The 21056-nt window shown below is 36.7% G+C and overlaps 1 protein-coding gene across 1 annotated transcript in view; it reads right to left on the bottom strand.

Annotated features, from left to right (window-relative positions):
* The window catches only part of EDIL3 (EGF like repeats and discoidin domains 3), a 481313-nt gene that overhangs the window by 168531 nt on the left and 291726 nt on the right, over positions 1-21056 (bottom strand). The window contains exon 6 of the mRNA XM_052643446.1: positions 6947-7128. Within this exon, the coding sequence (XP_052499406.1) occupies positions 6947-7128 (182 nt within the window). The remainder of the gene's footprint in view (positions 1-6946; positions 7129-21056) is intronic.

Genomic DNA, 21056 nt, shown 5'->3' on the forward strand with positions numbered 1-21056 from the left:
GTTATAAAATACAATAGCTACTTTATAGAGTCTTAAGAAAATCCAAGATTCTCCCATACCCACTACCAGTGCCCACTGTCCACCTCCAAAAAAAAAAAAAAAAAAAATGGAAAAGAGCACTTTCAAGAGCTTTCAAAGTAAGAACAGTACCGAGGTTAGGATAGTTTAGCTCTGACCTCACCCACAAGCTGCCTGCATTTGAATCCCAACTATGCAATTTACTAGATTAATCAATTTGGGTAATGTACCTTTCTGAGCCTAGATTTCCCTATCTGACTAATGGGGATAATAACAATAGGAATTGTGTGGAATTATGGACTCAACGCATGCGAAGTTGAAACAGCACATATTGCTAGCTCTCAGATTAAAGTTAATACATAATGGTGTGGATAGTGAACTCAGCTGGACTAAGTAAAAGTGAACAGAGTAACTTTTTCTGCACTTAAATCTAACCACATTCAGTTAAACCACCATCAAATTCCACAGGTTGAAATGGTTTCAAATTAATTACTGTCTCAAGAAAAATAAAAGCTTTCAGAATTAGGCCAGGTGGCTTGGTACTTGGTCACATTTTCAACACAAGGAGGTTTTCAGTGAGGCCTTGCGGCAGAACAAATTTGTTCAGTGTCTGCAGTGGAAATAAGGGATTCCTTTAGCTCAATCCAAATAGTAACCCCAGGAGTTCCCAGACGATAAACATAATGAGACAATCACACCTTTAGCTCAGAATCTCACTTTTCCCCTTGCTTCTCTGCATTTCCCACCCCTGAGGACTCAGGACAGACTGCCAGCAGACCTTCAATGCCCTTGCAGGAGGAGCTGCTGGCATCCTTTCAGGATGAGCTGTTGCCTTGGAGGCAGTAGCTGATGCTGATTCCTAAGCAAAATTTCCCACGGGCAGGTGTCATAAGCAGGTTTAACACCTCTGGTTGAAGTCAGATTCACATACACAGCAGACTGATGTTCATGAGTGTGTGTAGCAATAACTGAGAAAAGTTCCAAGAAACTCTAAAAGACAATAGGAACTCAGAATGTTGTCTCCTTTAGTCCTAAATGTCAGAAATTGAGATATATAGTCCAGAGGCTGCCCAGATGGTCATGTGAAGAGATTTGAAGAAGGAACCAGAATAAGTTTGCCATGAACGTGATCAAGGTAGACTGGAAAATCAATTAAAGAGAGATTAAACTTTGAATGTTTTGTTTTTTCCATGACAAGAGTAAGTTATTTTCAATCAATTCAGATGATTTCCATTTTAATCTACCAGTATTATAAACTAAAAAATCACTCTGGTAACATTCATGAGACCATGGGAACTAAAATGAACCATCTCAACCTTTGTAATATAGAAGGTAAGTTGGAAATGTTTTCCTTGTACCAAAAATGTAGAGCAAGTATATATCATGAAAAAGTATTTTATACAAGAGTAGTTTACTGAATTATCTACTAAGATTTTATCAGATGCTAAAAATTGTGTTAAAACAACTCCCTATAACTCTTCATATTCTATATTTTATGAATAATAGTAATAGATTTAGTTGTTTTTTCTGACAATTCAGGTAAGGGTGAAAATGACATAGCATAAGTTAGGGAAATACTAATATTTTAAATGTTTTTCTGTGGTCAATTAATCTTAGAGAGAGAGGATATGGCTATTTTAACAACAGTGATGTCTAAAGTTTCAAACTCTGATGGTACAATTATAGCAAATATTTTGCAAGAAGCTAAACAAACATTTAATTTGTAACATTTCAGGAACAAACCATAAAGAGGATAGGAGAACATGAAAATTCTAGTGTTTGGTACTCAGAGTTTAATTAGCAGACTTCCTTGGCAAACACCTTACAAATATTACCCCCGCCCATTTAAAGTTGCATATAAAAGGGGTTTGCTGTGATTACAGAGGAAAGAATGGGCCACTGTGATTACAGGAAGCTTGATTCCTCTGCTGTCCAGATGGGTGAGGGATTTCTTAAACTGTAGAGAGATACAGTACTCTCTGCACCAGTGGGATCATGCTCAGAAGACATAATTCACATTTAAGTACACAACAGCTGAACACAGTGAGCTAGGTCCTTTGGACATTCCCAGTACCACTCAGTGCAGTTTAATTACCATGTGAAAACAACCACTCTCTCTCTCCCATCTATTCTGTTCAATAGTCTCTATTCGTCTATAAATCAATTGTCTCTATCTATCCATCCAATATAGTTTTTTTTTTTTAAATCAAGGTGTTATGAAATAAACTTAAATCAGGTATAATACTAACTCTCGCTATGATTGTAATGTATACTTATCAGGGTGGGAGAAAAGGACAGTGTAGTCACCTCTGGCTTTAGAGATAAAAAACAGGAATTCTAGGAATCACTTTATAGACAAGGCAGTCAAGGAGTTGAATCTAAAGAAGACTGGTAGATGGTCAATAGAAGAACCAAGAAGTGTATGCGCCTAATCACAGAAGCATCAAACAGCCAGGTAAAGCTGAGCAAAAGCAAGAAATCCAGGTCAATGAGGTCTTGGGTGCTGAAAGAGAGGGAGCAGCTTAGAGGAAAGAGAATCTGATGCAGCTTCTTTTATATTAGAGAACAATTTCTACCTGGTTAGTCATCTTTTCCATACTTCAGAGAATCTGGAATTAAGATTCAGATCACATTCTTTAAAGCAAATAAGCAAGCAATATGCATTACTATTAGTATAAATGAGGTAAATGACCAAATAATTACTGTATTATTTTTCAGTATAGATAAATCCTTTTTACATAATGCTAAGTGCCTTTTTGTTTTTAAAAATTAAAAGTTAACATTAAAAAAAAACAACACATACAACTATGTGTGGAAGCTCACTTCTAATAAACAAAGGAAAGTAGTATTTTTCCATACAGGATTACTGTTTTTTTAAAGAAAGATGATTAGAAGCAATATATGAATGTCTAGATGTAACTAACCTTATAGAGACATATAGTATGGATGAGAGTGTATCTGAGAACATAGCTTTTTTTTCCAGGAACAAAACAGGATAAAGACTTTTTACTTGAATAAAGAAATAGTAAAGACATGCTAAATTCTGTGTAATTCAGGTTCTGTAACTAGAAAACATCCTGAAAATGAAAAAAAAAATTTTTTACTTCTTAAATTCTGTGATTCTAAAAATGGTTTTGGTGTCTCAAGGAGCTCCAGGTGCCTATAAGTACCAAAAAAAGTCTTTACACACATTATATATAGGCTTTGTAAAGGAAATAGATGATTACTCTATTTTTTGCAGCATTTGTGAATCTGGTTCACGAAGTTTTAAAAAAATCCCCACTGTGTATGCAATTCATATTCTAGAAATCTGAATTTGTAACATAACATGTGTTCACATAAGTCTGTTAGGCCCATGTATTCCACATTATTATTTTGTTTAAAATGTAAAAGGCAGATGGTCTTGCTTTCGGGTATTTAAAATTTTCTAACAGAGAAGAATCTAATAGTCATTTAGGGACATTAACTTTAGAAAATACTTTAAAACTTTATGACTAATGAAAAATGACTACTGATGAATGGCTGCAAAGGTGAGATAAACTTCTGACTGGAATATACAAGATGGTTCTCCCTCCTTCTAGTTTAGAAACTTTTTGTGGGTCACATAATTCCTACTACATTTCCTCATTTTTATTCACTGTTCTTTCTTCTCCTCCACCTTTACAGTTTACCACTACTTGCAGTTTCAAAAACAAAGTGCCCAGATCATCAAGCAAAAGTGTACTTTGCATTTTATTTATTTTTAACATCTCGTGCAGTACAAATTTATAAACTGATAAGACATGTTTTTACAGTGCGGTCTGCGGATGACCTTCAATAAATGGGACTGTGGGGCAATCCAGAAGTTTCTGTTTTCATCCAGTGACCCACGTGATTCCTATGCCCACTGAAGTCTGAGAAATAACTACCCTCCACCAGCTCTGTGGCATACAGAAAAGGAACATATTAAGATCATATTCCCATTTTCTAAGGGGTAATGAATTACTTAAAATAGAGATCAACATCTATTTTTTTCCGTGATTAAATAGTAGCACTGAAACAATTACTGTTCAATTAACTTTCAAAGGAAAATTATGGCTTTTCCTTAGTATGTCTGTACATGATATGTCACTTCAGTCATGTTTGATTCCTTGCAAGCCTATGAACTACAGTAGCCTACCAGGCTCCTCTGTCCATGGAATTTCCCAGGCTAGAATACTGGAGTGGGTTGCCATGCCCTCCTCCAGGGGATCTTCCCAACCCAGGGACTAAAGCTGGGTCTCCTGCTTTGGCAGGCAGGTTCATTACTGCCAGTGCCACCTGGGAAGCCTTTCCTTGGTATAGCCATCAAATAGATCGGCACGTAATAATATAGCCATGCAATACATATATAATGGGAATTTCCTTTTGTATTCTATAAATACACTAAGCTAGTTTTTAGCTTAACAAAAGGTCGATTAAAAATAGACTGTCTCGATATAAAATATTATGGCTCAAATAAAATGGTTAGCAGATGATGTAACACCAGGCTACACATGTTGCATTATTATGTTTACTCTATTTACTTTCCTATATCTTAGATACAGAGCATTGTAAAGGCAAGTGGTATTGGTTTTCTAGAGCCCAGTGAAAAATAGAGCACAGGGCAGACATTCATTTAGTAAATGTCTGGTGAGTGGATGAATAAATAAATGACTGAAAATGAAATATGTGTGCATCCCAGAAAGAACATATACAAACAAAAATCACTTTAGAAATTAAAAGAAGAAAACAATAAAACATATTTTACTACATGTATCTGTAAAAAAAGAAAAGGAAAATAATAGGAATGGAAAATATTTATCTTTTAAAATAATAATCATCCTGACTAATCTGATTCAATAAGCAAAGTTCCCAGAGGTTTGCTGCTGCTGCTGCTAAGTCGCTTCAGTCGTGTCCGACTCTGTGCGACCCCATAGATGCCAGCCCATCAGGCTCTCCCGTCCCTGGGATTCTCCAGGCAAGAACACTGGAGTGGGTTGCCATTTCCTTCTCCAATGCATGAAAGTGAAAAGTGAAAATGAAGTCACTCACTTGTGGCTGACTCTTAGCGACCCCATGGACTGCAGCCCACCAGGGTCCTCCATCCATGGGATTTTACAGGCAAGAGTACTGAAGTGGGGTGCCATTGCCTTCTCCATCCCAGAGGTTTAGATAAGCTTTTAATTTTTGCATAATACAAGGCATATTTCTATAATTGTGCAGAGTTATTATTTCTAACATATCAGCCAAAAGGGAAATTGATATTCCAGGATGCTAATGAATGAGTTAATGTTTAAGATGGTGGTTATTTATAACTTGGGGAAAAAAATCTAGGTGAGGAAATAAAGGTCAGAAAAACTTGAAAAGAAAAACAAAAAGATTTCTGTTTAACTATATTTACCGAACTAACTCCTAAAATTCAGAACCAATTATGAACATTGAGGTACTATCCATAATTGCACACTGAGTGTGTAAATTTAAAAATGGCAATTTTAATTTTCATTTCATCAGGATAAGGGAGAAAATGAAATTGAATACTAATTAGTATATGTGTCTTATACACCTAAAAGATTAGGGGAATACTGTGCTCATTATAAGTAAGTTTAAGCAAAGTACTCAAATGCTTCATTTGAATGACTGAATATAAATAAAAGAATACAGTGACAAGGGAAATTAATAATGCTCAAACAAAGAAAATCTGTAAAAATTACTAGATATGGTTGTTCTTTAAGAAAAGAGACATATTTTTCTTTGGAAAAATAACTTAGAAAATGAGGTGTTATTAAAGACTATAATAATTCTCTCAACACAATAATGAAATATGTATTGAAAACCAATAGTAAGTTTTCAGTTTTCCTCCATCATATGCAAGATTTCCTTATCTAATATAAACTCTTTTAATTAACTTTTACTGTTTTTATATGAGTTCATTATCATCTTCATAGAAAAAGCAAGAGAACTCCAGAAAAACACCCATTTCTGCTTTACTGACTACGCCAAAGCCTTTGACTGTGTGGATCACAACAAACGGTGGAATATTCTTCAAGAGATGGAAATACCAGATGCCCTTACCTGCCTCCTGAGAAATCTGTATGCAGACCAAAAAGCAACAGTTACAACTGGATATGGAACAACAGAGTGGTTCCAAATTGGGAAAGGAGTACATCAGGGTGCACTGGATTTCCTGTCTTTTTAGCACACCTCACTGAATCGTTAAATGTTATTAACATGGGCCACACGAACAGAGGTATAAGCTTTCACAGAAATCATAGTTTGAGGACCTTTTCTGCCTTCAAATATGTAGTTTTCCTGTCTCACTTCAGTTAAGGGCTCAAAAGGTATTAAACGGATGATATATAAGACGCAGGCATTACTCCCATCCATCACACCTTTCGGAAATTATTTAATTTCCTGGTATTGCATCATTTTCGCACATTTAAAAACATAGCTGATGATAATAAATGATAGAGTATGAATTGAAACACACCCAGTTATTGTAGAGGGTGCTGAAGACATTTGAGATATTATACTCCATTGTATAATTTATACATACACATATGGAACCACTAACAGAGAAGGAAAGGACACCATTTTCATTCTCCTGAAGTACCAAAAAATTGCTGCTAAGTGTTAACACAGTACTAATGGACACATGGCATATGTAAAATCCTCTCTTTGACATGTACCTTCAGAGAGTGATATTTGCAACTCAAGGTCATTTTAACATTTTTAACTCACTTCATTAACTTTCAAAAGGAATATTCACATTTCCCACAGTTTCAGGATTTATAGTCAGTTTGGACTCGAGCTAAATCATCCTTTCTTCTGTGACCATGAAGAAAAGTCACACATTGGATACTCACTATCTTCTTTCTGAAATGACTCTAGCCATTCCTTGGCAGAAACCCTGTCCCATCCCATCTGTTACCTGAATCCACGGCCATCTGTCATTTTCTGCAGCTGTCCAGGCATTTATTAGTCCCTTCTTATTCAGACGTGCATAGTAGGGATACCACTTCTGGAGTCCAAAAAGAGCTCGGTGGGTAGATGAAGCTGTGATTTGCTGATTTGAAATGATTCCCCCTTCAATTCCCAATGGGCCAGAGCATTCTAGGAACAAATTAGACAAAAAATGTGAAGGTATCAGAAATAACATATCCAAATGTGGCTGTTAGATTTGATAGGAAATTTTTAAAGGTGATTTCAACCTGGACCATCATGCCATTCAAGCCACTCTCATTTCACAGGTTTGTTACAGATCATAGCATGAAGTAATTCTTGCTCCTCCCGCCACTCTCTTCTCACTTTGCTGTGAATGTGGCATCTGAACAGACATGTCCCTTCTGCACTGCTATTCTGTCTTATACACTGCCATCCTTTGTTGATCACATCAACAAAAAGTGTAACGTCCTTAGAAGGTCTATCTCATAGTCTGAATTTCCATTAGCACACCTCACAAATCATAATTTGTCAAAAAATATCCATTGGTCCATTATTTCTTGGCTAGGCTACATCTGAGTTTTGCATTAAAATAATTTTCATACTGACTTAGCATTTCTCACTACTATAACTTTTTCAGTTATATTTTTATAATGGCTGGCAGTTATGCTTCCAAAAAAAGGGTGATGTGTAAACCTGTTAAAACATTTTAAACTATTATAATAATAACTTGCGATATGCTATAAGTAACAGGAAATATGTAGACAAATTATTTTTATAGAGTAAGCAGGTAAGCACTCAGACATTATATAGAGCAGTATAAATACCACTCAGTAAATCAATATATTAAAATATTTACATTTCTAATTTTAATTCAAAATACACAACTCTATCAATAGGGATTCTGCATATATTTTAGCATGTTTCTTTATTTTTTATTAAATTTGTAAATTGGAATTCAAGATACACTTACTAATAAATACTTAAAATACCAAGATTAAAGCATAATATACTCAAAATAATAGGTCCTCAGATACTGAAGGTATTTAGATTTTAAAATCAGAAATAAAAGTAAATTGATGTAAAAATAATATATGTATTCAAAATTTTTTAAATTAAAAAATAAAAATAAGTACTATGTATATAATATACATTTGAATTTCTTAATTATTTACTAAAAATTCACCAGACAGTACACTTATTTTTAATTCAGTTTTGAAAATTCAGAATAGGTATTATTATAATGAAAAGCAATACCTAGTTTTCTTAATTTCAATAACATATACTATACTCATTGATAAATTAGGTTTGTATAATAAATATGATAATCCTATTATAAAATATACTATAATGATAACTAGAATTCTTGAAAATATGAAAGGAGTATACTGCTATTATTAAACCTTAGTGCATATAAGTCACAGAGAAGGCAATGGCGACCCACTCCAGTACTCTTGCCTGGAAAATCCCATGGGCAGAGGAGCCTGGTAGGCTGCCATCTATGGGGTCACACAGAGTCGGACACGACTGAAGCGACTTAGCAGCAGCAGCAGCAGCAGCAGCAGCAGCATGTAAGTCAACTTAGTCATTGCTACCAAGGATATTTTAGATTTTAATTACTACTGAAGTCTAACAATTGTTAGTAATTATATGTTTACATTCAGATTGAGGATGCAAATATGAAAGCAAGAATTCTGCCACTGGACTATAATATTTTAAAAAGTTACAAGGATGATTCTCACTGGTAACCATTTTGTTTTCCACTAAGCATAAATGTTTCTTTTTTCTATTCCAAGCTCAGATAATAAGTAGTTCAAAGGACATTACTTAGAAACATTTTCCCAATGAATTTAAAACCTTTAAACACTTTTTATAAAAACAAAACTTGTGGATAAGTTATCATCTTAATCAGTTGTTATTAGTATATATGACATTAATATAGCAAAAATTACATCTTTGTGATTGATAGCTGACAAATTATTCACTTGCTGAGTTAAATTTAGTATAGATATTTTCTAAAGCATTGTATTTAGAACTCTAGCACTTTATAAAGGTGCACTATATCACTTGGAAGTCATTTAATTAAGAAGCCATTCATTTTTAGAATTGCACCATTAAGAGTCACGGATAATAATCTGATTTTCACATTCCTAAAAAATAACATTGAAAACTCAGATATTGAGTCTTTGGATTCTTGCTCTGCTTTGCATTTCAAACTTCAAGATCTTTACAGATTTCCTCAAAGCACTAAGTAACTTTCATGATGACACTTTGATTTTAAGCAACTGCAGGAGGCTGGGTTTTTAAGAACGTTGCCATTAAAAAGAGTCTCAAGGATGCTTGTCCTTGATTTGTACAAGGTTTGGATGGAAAAGTACAGCAGGCAGGGAGGCCATTTATTGTAGGCCAGTCAGTGGAATGGCAGAGCCAGAGTCAGCTTTGATTAATTAAACTGCAAGATAGTCTTAGAAAGAACTCTGTACCATTTAGTTGTTTACTTCTGAAGACCTTATGCGGAATTGGATATCCTCACTGAATTTGTAACCATTAAAAAAAATTAGACCTCAAACCACACTATTCAGCATGTCCACTTTGTCAGTCCTCTTAACCTCCCTTTACTAGCAACCATATCAGCAAACAATGGCTATGAACTGTTACCTTATCATATAGGCCAAACACCAACGAGCAATTTAAAAAGATATTTGCATTTATTTACTCTGCCATAGGCTCCCAATTTTGTCATGTCCTCAACAGTCATACATTCAAACAAAATAGAATTTAAAAATATATATTGACATGCTATATATATATAGTATTTCACAGCTTACAAAATACTTTCTCCTGAGCTATTTCAGTGCTGTGAGGTCAAAACGGATGCATTTTTCTTTTCTCAGCCCTCAAGTCCACAAGTTCTTTTAGAATGAACTTTTGTAACATTTACTTACATACCATACATACTATATGTGGGCCGTGACTCTGGTTGCGGGGGGGTGGGGCGGTTCTTGAGCAAAACATGAGTGTGTGAAGTATCAGCTTAATTCCTTAAAAATGAAATGGTCTTCAGTCCTTCTTATTTCAAAAATTGTGGTTATGGTGACACTGAGTCTACTAGCTGTGAGGTAATGACAGATAAATGGTGTGTTCCCTTTGTGACCATAAATTGTTAATAATGAGCTTGGTTCCACAAGGTCACTTGCACGTCTCTCCTTAGAGACGAGGCCATCGCAGCCTTTTAGCTCTGTGGAGCAGACACCGAGTCTTACACTGCTGCATTCTCAGATGCTCACAGGAGCTTGGCTTATACACAAGAGCTCAGGAAATATTGCTGAATACTGGTACTGGGTGCTTTTATTCCTAGACAGTAACCTAATAAGCAGATCTCAGTATTACACTTTATTTCACACTGGAAAGTTGTCACAACAGCAGCTTTTTTTTCACTAATCATTTGGACCACAATCAAATGGATGTCATCATAATAAAAGGTTCAAAATCCAATTTCCTTTTGCCTGTGCCATCCACTTCCCCAATGTCCTATTAAATACAACAGTTATAAAAACTAATGAAGGAGCTGCAATTCAGAATGCAAATGATTATACACCTAAGATTAAGCGACCTTAAGCTGTGAACAATAAGATGATTAAAAGAAAGATAACGTGGAGATATATGCTATCACCATCCATAAATGAGGGAAGGACATGAAATCATACTTGATGAAAAATAATATTAGATGAGCATTTTGAAGTTTGAAAAGTGCATCCACATGTGTTTCCTCACATAATTAACATAACAGTTCAAGGAAAAAAGGTTATCACACGCATTTCATAAATGAGGAAACCAGTGAGGAGGGAAGGTAAACTCATAAAAGGTAAGTCTGGAATTTAAGCCAAATGTTTCTGCAGAAACAGAAAATAATATCAATTGATAAAGTGAAGAGTTCAGTAATTCTTTAAAAGCTGATGCTGAATTGTTTTTCTTCTGTTGTTATTTTACATGGGGATGTGTGTACACATACTAGGAATAGAGGCTAGGAGAATTAACATGAAGGAATCATGTAGAGTATTACAAGTGGTACTCAGGTTATGCTAGAGCTTTCACAAACCAGGGAATATTAAAACAGTAGGCAACAGTCTGTGACAGTGAGTCACAGAAGTAAATATTGAGGCAATATGGTGGTCTGTGTCCCTTTACACGTGTTAAAAAATAATTGACCCTCTACCATTATTGATCTATAGATTGCTTACCTAATCTGGATAGGTTTACTCAGTCCTGACTAATTCACTGACCTCTTATTATGTGCCCATCTACCCAGCAATATATCTATCTATTCATCCATCCATCCACTCTCCATTCATTAAATTCAATTTTGAAAGCTGCATATTAATTAAAGGCCTTCTATACACAGGCACTTTTTAAGGCAGTGGAGATACAAGGATGAAAAAGGCAGAAAAAGCCTCAGCTCTTGAGGTTCATATTCTAGTGCAGAGACAAACTCTAAACAAACACTTACTTAAACAAGGAAACATCATAAAGTGGTAAGTGAAGAAAAAAAAGGGTGAACCAGGTGGACGTGTGAGATGATCAACGACAGGCTTTCTGAGAGATGACATACATCTGATCTCTAAGTGAGAAGCAGGAATTGGCTACTGCACTAGATTTACTGTACTGGTTTTCTGAAGGAGCTTTCAGTCCAGTGGGAGAGGCACATAGAAAGAAAGAAAGAAAGAAACAAAAAAATCAATATAACATGGCAGATGCTGTGATGTTGGATGTGCAGGATTCCCTGGGAGAATGGGAGAGGGAATTACAATCCAGCCTGGGCTTCATGGTATAGAGTAGGGGTTAACATATTGAAGAAGAAAGGGAGGGCAGACAGAGAAATAGGAAAAAAACCTGGTAAGACTAGGGACGTGAAGGCAGATCAGTATTATTAGAGCAAGACGGGTTGGTGAGAGGTTAAAGGATAGGGTAAAGAAGCAGAGACAGATTATTTTTCTGGAAATCTTGCTGAAAAAAAAAAAACTGATTCTATTAGTGAGGGGAAATTTTCAAAGGATTTTAACTTTGGTGATATTGTCACTTAGCATAAATGATTTAAGAGGGGCCAAAACTAGGGCCAAGTAGCAAACTACTACTACGGTCCAGGTGAAAAATGATGCAGGTCTGCAAGAGCAATGGAGAAGAAGAGGAGTTCAAAGCATATTCAGAAATCAAAATCGAGCATCAGTGTTTACAGTGTTAGTCATTCTGTCATGTCCGAATCTTTGCAACCCCATGGACTATAGCCTGCCAAGCTCCTCTGTCCATGGGATTTCCCAGGCAAGAATAGGGAGTGAGTATCCATTCCCTTTTCCAGGGGATCTTCCTGACCCAGGCATCAAACCTGGGTCTCCTGCACTGCAGGCAGATTCTTGACTGTCTAATTAGATGTAGAATGGAGGAGAAAAATGGAGTTATCTTCGAGGGTGACAGACAGTAAGTAGCAGATAGTCATTCCCAGTTGAGGGATTGGCTATGTCTGACAAATAACACCTTTAACTCTAATTCCTTCCTTAAAATGTTATCAACAATTACTCTTGCTGCTGGACTGCATTTGAGAGGATCTGTCTTAATCCCACTTGCTATTACTATGCAGAACACCACAGGCTACATTCACATCAACCAGGCTCCAGGGACAGTTTTGAAAATTGAAAACCTGTTTCTATGCTGAGGCCACACCCAGAACTTGCCTGCCTCACAGCTCATCCATGCATGTACATCTGCTGTCCCACAAAATGGGGAGCCCCTCATAGACCAGGGTTATATCTCACATGGTATCCAGCAGCAAGCCTCATTCTCAGCAGAAAACTGATCTCAAAATAAATATATAAGGGAAATAAACAGTAATAATTACAGCCAATATTATAACATTTTATTTTTATAATTTACTTATAAATTAAGAACATTTCACCTAGTCTCTCAAGAGTACACTGATATTGAGACCTTTAGAATGTTTAAACATTGAGCAAAGAGGAAGAGCATCTTTTCCATTAAAAAAAAAAAAAAAAGGACTGACAATCAAGTAGGTTAGTTCTGTTTCTCAACTTGTTGCTGCCCAACAACCAGGTATCTCTGAAACCGTCTACTGTTACGCCTTGAGTAGGGTTTTCCCAGGTGGCTCAGTGGTAAAGATGCAGGAGATGCAGGTTCGATCCCTGGGTCAGAAAGATCCCCTCGAGTAGGAAATACCAACCCACTTCAGCATTCTTGCCTGGAAAATTCCATACAGAGGGAAGCGTAGTGGGCTGCGGTCCATAGGGTCGCACAGAGTCAGACACAAATGAGCACACACACACACACACACACACACACACACACACACACACCTACAGTGTGCTAAGTGGCAATTTGATCACCGCCGAATATGGCGGTAGAACATGGCGGTCTACGGTTTGTGACCATTAGACCTGTGTTTATGTATCTTTGGTCCTGTGCTTGCTTTTGTCAGATTCAACAATAATTCTAAATTAATGAGTCCGATCAACATCAATGACCAGGGGCTTTTAGGTGTCATTTACATAATCAGTTAAATAATCAGTTTGTCGGAATGGTCTGAGTGGCCGGAAATGCCTCCTGCCCTTCACACGGACAGGGTGAGTGAGTGATGTCACCTGGCAGGGGTGCTCAAGCAGCTGGGCCAGCTGGGGCCAAGCCTCATGCGTTCTCCCCAGAGCCACTTTTCCACTTTTGCCAAGTCCACGCGCAAATAAAACCGCTTCAACATGAAGCCTTTCTCACTCTGCAAACTCATTCTCTGGAGTGTGGTAAAGAATGGCATCTGCATTTTATTGATCTTGCAGCTGACAGGGAAGCCGTACTTCAAGATGTCTCACATCTTGTTCCTGAGTGTGCTGGTTAAGCCTTTCAAATAAGGGGGATGCTTGGCTGCATCCGTAACAGGAACGTACTGCTTTCATTTGCTCTATCTCAGTATCCAGACATCTTCAGAATGAAAAGATTTCAAATTAAAGCCATGTTAGAAACAAATCTTTAAACATCTCCAGTCCTCTCCTTCTCTGAGCATCTCATCTTACAGGAGTGCGGATCCTCTGCTGTGCTTAGCATAGCAGGATAATTGTGCTGAACAAGAGCGCTGGCGAAGGAATTACTGATGACCTCCAATACTGCGGAAACAGATGCTGATTCAAGCAGAAACTTCTCTCTGTGCCACTTGGACCACAGCCTTTCTTTTATTCCTAGGGTCTGTTCTATTTTGAGAGCTGTCTTGAGACTAGGTTCTAAATTGGTGAGGGAGAGATCAAGGCCACTATTTCTCACTTAGTGGCTCAGGGGTTGAAAGGAACCCTTAAAATTTTTGCTTGTGAGTTTTCCAGTATTGAAAATAATAGAGTATAGTTCTTAATAGAAAGGGGAAATTCTTTAGTGGCCACCTATCACAGAGCCAGTCTTTAAGACTGAAGAAAATTAGCATTTATCAAGAGTGAGCAGCCCATCCGATGCAAAGAAGTAGAGTTTTCTCTAAGGTGGACAGGCATTTTACGTTCATTCCAAATAAGCTTAACTTATTTGGAATTTAAGTTAAATTTAAATTTAAGCCCCCTCCATCCCCACCCCAGCCTTCCCACATGCTTGCTGGTTTTTCTCAGCTTATCATTTTTCAGGGGTTGGGAAGCGGTGTCAGAGGAAAGTGGACAAGGAACCGAACAACCTCATAGAAGTAGAAGAAAAGTTGCTCTCAGAAATAAGGTTTGGATGCACTAGCTTGGAGGTAGGAGAGCAGGGGGATGGGGAAGGAGCCCCCTGGACATGGTGAAAGAATGTGAAAGTAGACACACACACAACAGCCCTCCCATCACTCACAAACCACCTCGGAGCGCCCGTAGGGATCAGCCAGCCTCGCCTCATCGCACTGAGAGTGATCATCTTAAAAGGGCTTCGAGCGAAAAATCCCATTTGGGGATGTTTGCTTCTCTCCACACTTAGAGAATGCTTCAGGACACAGATTTCACATATGGCCACAGTAACCTTGCTTAGGGAAGCTAGTACTTGCAAAAATCATCAAAATAGTTTCTCCAGATTAGTTAAGCTTATTTGGAATTCACATAAAATGCATGTGCACCTTGGAGAAAACTCTACTTTTTTGCATTGGTTGGGCTACTTATTCTTGATAAATGCTAATTTTGTTCAGTCTTGAAGACTGATTCTGTGATATATGGCCACTAAAGAATTTCCCCTTTCTATTAAGAACTATACTTTATTATTTTCAATATCAGAAAGCTCGGAGGTGCCTGAGATAAATGATGAGGAACTACTATTTATGCGTATTTTTTCCTCTTGGACAATAAACTTATTAACAGTAGAAACCACGCCTTTTGCATTATGCATGTTTTCAAAGCACTTAGCACAGTGCCTTACAATTGGCAGTTCTCAATTCTATGGGTTATCATAAATTAAAACTAATCACTGCTGTTTTGGAATTACTTTTCTTCCTTTCTTGAAACTAAATTAATCTTCTAAACATAGATATTATCACTCTAGGGATTCTACATACTAGGTGGGCATTAAAATCAGAAATAGTTTTGGTATGCTGGACCACTTGAAATACATAAGAATTAGCTCTTGGAGGTAAGGGAAATATGTTTGGAATGAAAATCAGCCTTCATAAAGTTACAAATTCTATTATCAGCCATCTAGCTATTTCCCTATAAAAGATGGTTATGCTTTTCTTCACATTGTATTATCTTAAATCAATTATGATGTAATCTCAGTTAAATTAATTGTTTTAAATTCAGGAAAAATTAAACTCATGAATAAGCTAAATTAGAATAGGAAATTGTCCATTAATATTTCCCCAAGCTAATTTTTTGAACATATTGATGCAGAATGATAGTGTTATTTAAATAGCAGGGTCTACAGACTCTAGTATTCAAAAGCCAAAATTTGTATTGAGATAATTTACAGAAGTCAATTAAATCTAATATTATCATCCTATCACAGTTAAAAGGCATTGCCATAGGACAATCAAAGAGCATATTTTAGTTTGTGTAAGATGGATTCTCTCAGAAAAGAAAAGCACACGTGCTTTTCAAGCACTGAACGCACTTTTGCAGGCAGGCAAGATTTTAGTAACTTGTACTCAGGCTTCCACCTACACTGCACAATTCATCTTCTACCAGCTATGAAGATAACAACATGGTTTGATGAAATATTTGTCTGTAGACTCAAAAGCCTGCAATTCAAAAACGTGCAGGTATACCTACTCTCGCCTTCTGACAAAACATATCTGCACAAGAAGAGCTTAAAAGGGGTATAATGGCATGGTAAATGCTAAAGGTGGGATTCAGTTGCTTCAGGACACAGGAGTCGAATACTATGCACATATTCAAGCACTGCCATGCAAAAGACACTTTCCCACACTTACAAGTTATTTACATCTTTTAGGTGTCTTTGGTAAATGTCTATCATGGTAAGTACTGCAAGGAACTGCCTCTGATGTTTGGTTATAAAGCAATATGACTGGCATGTCAAACACAGATTTTTATTTCAGAGATAAATCACTGTCCCAAATCCAAGTATTAGCTACCTAGGCGTTTTTTTCTGTACAATGCAGCTTTGCTTTTCTTCATGCTGGATGTTATCTCGGGTTAAGTATGAAGTCTCAGTGTTCCAGAGGTCAAAAGAAACTAAGCCGGAAAAGAACAAACGGGAAGCTACTACAGATGGCAGGTAGAGCACAACCAGCCCTCTCTAAGGCTGGCATTCCTTGAGAAGTTGGTGGAACGAAGGCTCGAGGGCAAAATGGAGCCTGAAAGTACTCAGTAGCTGATTTGATTATTTGAATTCTAGAACTATCTATTGATACATGTATATTAACTCCTAAAATATCTACATAAATAGATATACTATATAAATGGATAATTCTTATACAGTCAGAGAGGTATGGGAGTAGAAAAGGGAACTAAGTTCTCACAAGTAATTTTTTTTTTTAAGTCTGCTCTCCACATCACAGCATCAGCTGCTGTTTTTCCTCTTTCCAAACTAAATCAAAGAGTAAATCTTGGGCTTCTATTGTGGTCCAGTGGTTAAGAATCCAGTGGAAACCTGCCAAAGCAGGGGATATAGGTTTGATCCCTGGTTTGCAAGGATTCCATGTGCCACAGGGCAACTAAGCCCATGAACCACAGCTACTGGGCCCAAGGGCAAAATCTACAGAAGCCCAAGTGCCCTAGAGCCTGTGCTCCACAAGAGAAGCCACTATAATGAGAAGCTTGTGCACCCCAGCTAGAAAGTAGCCGCGGTTCGAGGCAAATAGAGAAAGCCCACACAGCAACGAAGAGCTGCTGCTGCTGCTAAGTCGCTTCAGTCGTGTCTGACTCTGTGCGACCGCATAGACGGCAGCCCACCAGGCTCCCCCGTCCCTGGGATTCTCCAGGCAAGAACACTGGAGTGGGTTGCCATTTCCTTCTCCAACGCTTGAAAGTGAAGTCACTCAGTTGTGTTCGACTCTTAGCGACCCCATGGACTGCAGCCTACCAGGCTCCTCCATCCATGGGATTTTCCAGGCAAGAGTACTGGAGTGCTAGGGCAGCCAAAAATAAATTAATTTTTAAAAAGTTAATCTTTTGTCACTATTTCCAGGACAGAACTGAGACAGAAGATGAATTCTTGATTGATTCTAGGAATCAAACATTTCTAGAGAGTATCACAAATGCTTTGCATAGAGTATTTGCCATGACTTTGGAATTTCTGAAAGGGAAAACCGAACAAAGAATTTATAATAAAACAAGAGTAAAGCTATGGAAACAAAGGATGAATTATGAATTTTATAGAAAGAGCACTCTAGGAAAAGTTAATAGAGTACCATTTTGTTATAAATCTGTAGAAGCTAAGCCAGCTTTTCATACATTATTTCTTATCTGAGATTCATATGAGATCAGTTTTATAATGTAAGGAATATAGGTCAGCCTATTAAAATAGGAAATTTACCTTTGCTTCTTTTCAAAGCTACTATATATAATAATAAAGTAGACCTTGATGTTTTATTATGTTCAGGTTAAATGTTCATTTTTGTTAGACAGTATTTGTAGAAAAAACAGCTAAATAGTGTATTGTGCTGTGTGCTGACTTACTCAGTCATGTCTGACTCTTTAAGACCCCATGCACTGTAGCCTGCCAGAATCCTCTGTCCATGGGGATTCTCCAGGCAAGAATACTGGAGTGGGTTGCCATGCCCTCCTCCAGGGGATCTTCCCAACCTAGGGATCAAACCCCGGTCTGTTACCTAATAATGAACGCTAGTAATATACCTAATAATGGGAAGGTTTGAAGGCCAAAGGAGAAGAGGTGGCAGAAGACGAGATGGTGAGATATCATCACCAATTCTACAGACATGAATTTGAGCAAACTCTGGGAGATAGTGGAAGACAGAGGAGCCTTGTATGCTGCAGTCCATGATGTCACAGAGTCGAATACAATTCAGCAACTGAACAACAACAAATAATGACACAAATATTTCTGACAAGTAAGGTATTAAAAACCTTACATCTAGATTTAGATATTCAGTTGCTGGAAAAGGTATAGAATATTAGCTGTGTTCAACAAAATATTCATATACTTTATGATACACTGCTATTTTCTGGTATGTTCAAACAGAATACATGATTGTTATGTAGTCTGACCTAAATGATTAAGTAAATAGATATGCTTCTTATAAACTTCTTATAAACTTAAAAATAGATGTCAAATATAAAGTTTTAAACTACAAATAATCCTGTGACTGCCCATTACAAGTTTCAGATTTTGAAAAGGTAGTCAAAACTAGAATTTTATGCTTTTTCTTAAGCTTTTAATTAAGAGAGGACTTAATATTTCTCTTACTTTGGAATGAGGTAAAAGACTAGCTTCTCCAGAGGCTTTATCTTACCATCTTACTCATGTTGAATTGCTCAACACCCTAGTTACATATTTACAAGATTAACCAGGAATCAGGTAAAGGTCAACAAATCACAAACATAAAATAAAGCATAGCCATTAACCCAAAGCCATTAATGCTTCTCTTGTGGCTTAAAAGGTAAAGTATCTGCCTGCAATGCCAGAGACATGGGTTCAATCCCTGAGGAGGGAAGATCCCCTGGAGAAGGTTATGGTAACCCATTCCAATATTCTTTCCTGGATAATCCCATGGACTAAGGAGCCTCATGGGATCACAAAGAGTTGGACATGACTAAGTGATTAACACTTTTACTTTCATTAACCCAAAATGAAGATGGAAGAATTATTATCATTGCTAAAAATTCCTGTAAGTTATGCAGAAAGTGATTTTCATTCTTAGGAATTCTTCACTTTAGTCAAATATTTCAAAAAATACTAAAAGCAGTTACTTTGCAACTTAACAACCATTAGGACACAGCAGGATATAGCTATTATTATTAATATACAAGTATGATAAATTACACAAAATAGAACAAGGGATATAAATTTTACCTTGTATTATTAGGAAAAATATTTCATTAGTTGAACATATTTCTTCAATTACCCAAAACCTTTTTAGACACATAAAAAGAAATATTATGAACTTTAAATATTATGTGAACTATAAATTGCTCAGGTAGGAGTTATTACAGTTCTTCTTTGTGCCTTAGTTCTTTCAAACGTTATCTGCTCAGCTAAATCAAAACTGAAGAGATAAAAATAGAAACATTCATTTTATATTAATAGATATAAAAGTCTACAGTTTCATAGGATCATACAATTTTCAAATGTAGGTAATTTATTTGGGAAATAAGGTAACAATTAAGTGTCATATACTGGTGACATAATGTATATAAAGTGACTTATTGAGTCTTGGCCCACTTTCCAGTATATTAGTTCATCAAGACTATTTTCACTGTAATTTTGGTGGAGGGTATGAATGAAAAGGCAGTTCCAGATATCTGTATTTTTAAAAACATTTGGGTGATAAGGGCTTCCCTGGTGGCTCAAAGGTTAAAGCATCTGCCTGCAATGTGGGAGACCTGGGTTCGATCCTTGGGTCAGCAAGATCCCCTGGAGAAGGAAATGGCAACCCACTACAGTATTCTTGCCTGGAGAATCCCATGGAAGGAGGAGCCTGGTGGGCTACAGTCCACCGGGTCGCAAAGAGTAGGAAACAACTGAGAACTTCACTCACTCAATATATATAGCAAAGTATGGAAACTATGAGTTAATCATCTGTATTATTGGGAAAAGAACATCCACCTTAGATTTGTTTCATAGACTAGAAACAATATATTGTAAACACATAGTAAATCATATGGCAATTAATATGCCCTTAATGCATAGCAGTTCCTTATACTGTAATTGTTATTAAGCAAAAGTTAGGATTAAAAGTTATGGTTAGGAGAGACTGACTTTCACTATGACTATCTGAATACCGAAGACTGAAAAATATATTGCCAGTTCAGCCAGGTTTTCCAAGTATTCACTTCTTATTCAGGAAATAAAAGAAGAGAGAACATCTACTCCCATTTCCCACACAAAATATTCTTAATAAAAATTAATACATACATAAGCACGATTATTAATCATGAAGAGTCATTGAAAATGATCCAAAATGTCATGCCACTTGGCATTTCCTTAATATCAGATTCATCATCAGATAATTCTGTCACCAAAGCATTCAGATTGTCATATAAATCTCTGCCTAGGGGAAATATACACTATAGCTTCTTACAATGAATGAAAACGAAATGGTTCCCCACAGTATATTGCCAGACTCACTGGATATAAAATAACTAATTAAATAATCTCTTTTTAAAATAGGTCTGTGACTGGCAGGCACTTTTTTTCATTGTGGTACAAAACAGGGATTTCTCCTATGGAAAAATCTCATATTAATACTTTGATAAACTAGATTATAACTCTGAAAAGAGCCTTTATAATCAAGTTTTTTTTTCCCCCAATTTAATATCCGAGTAATCTTATCTTTAGTTTGGATGGAGATAAAGTTTTAGCTGGCAGCAATTTTGCTGCAGTAATCAAAGAAATCTCATTTCCTCAAGTCCATAACTGACATTAAAGCAACAAACCATTTCCCCCCAAATTGAATAGTACCTGATTTCTTT

The sequence above is a fragment of the Budorcas taxicolor genome, chromosome 7 (assembly GCF_023091745.1).
Source record: "Budorcas taxicolor isolate Tak-1 chromosome 7, Takin1.1, whole genome shotgun sequence".
Classification (NCBI taxonomy): Eukaryota; Metazoa; Chordata; class Mammalia; order Artiodactyla; family Bovidae; genus Budorcas; species Budorcas taxicolor.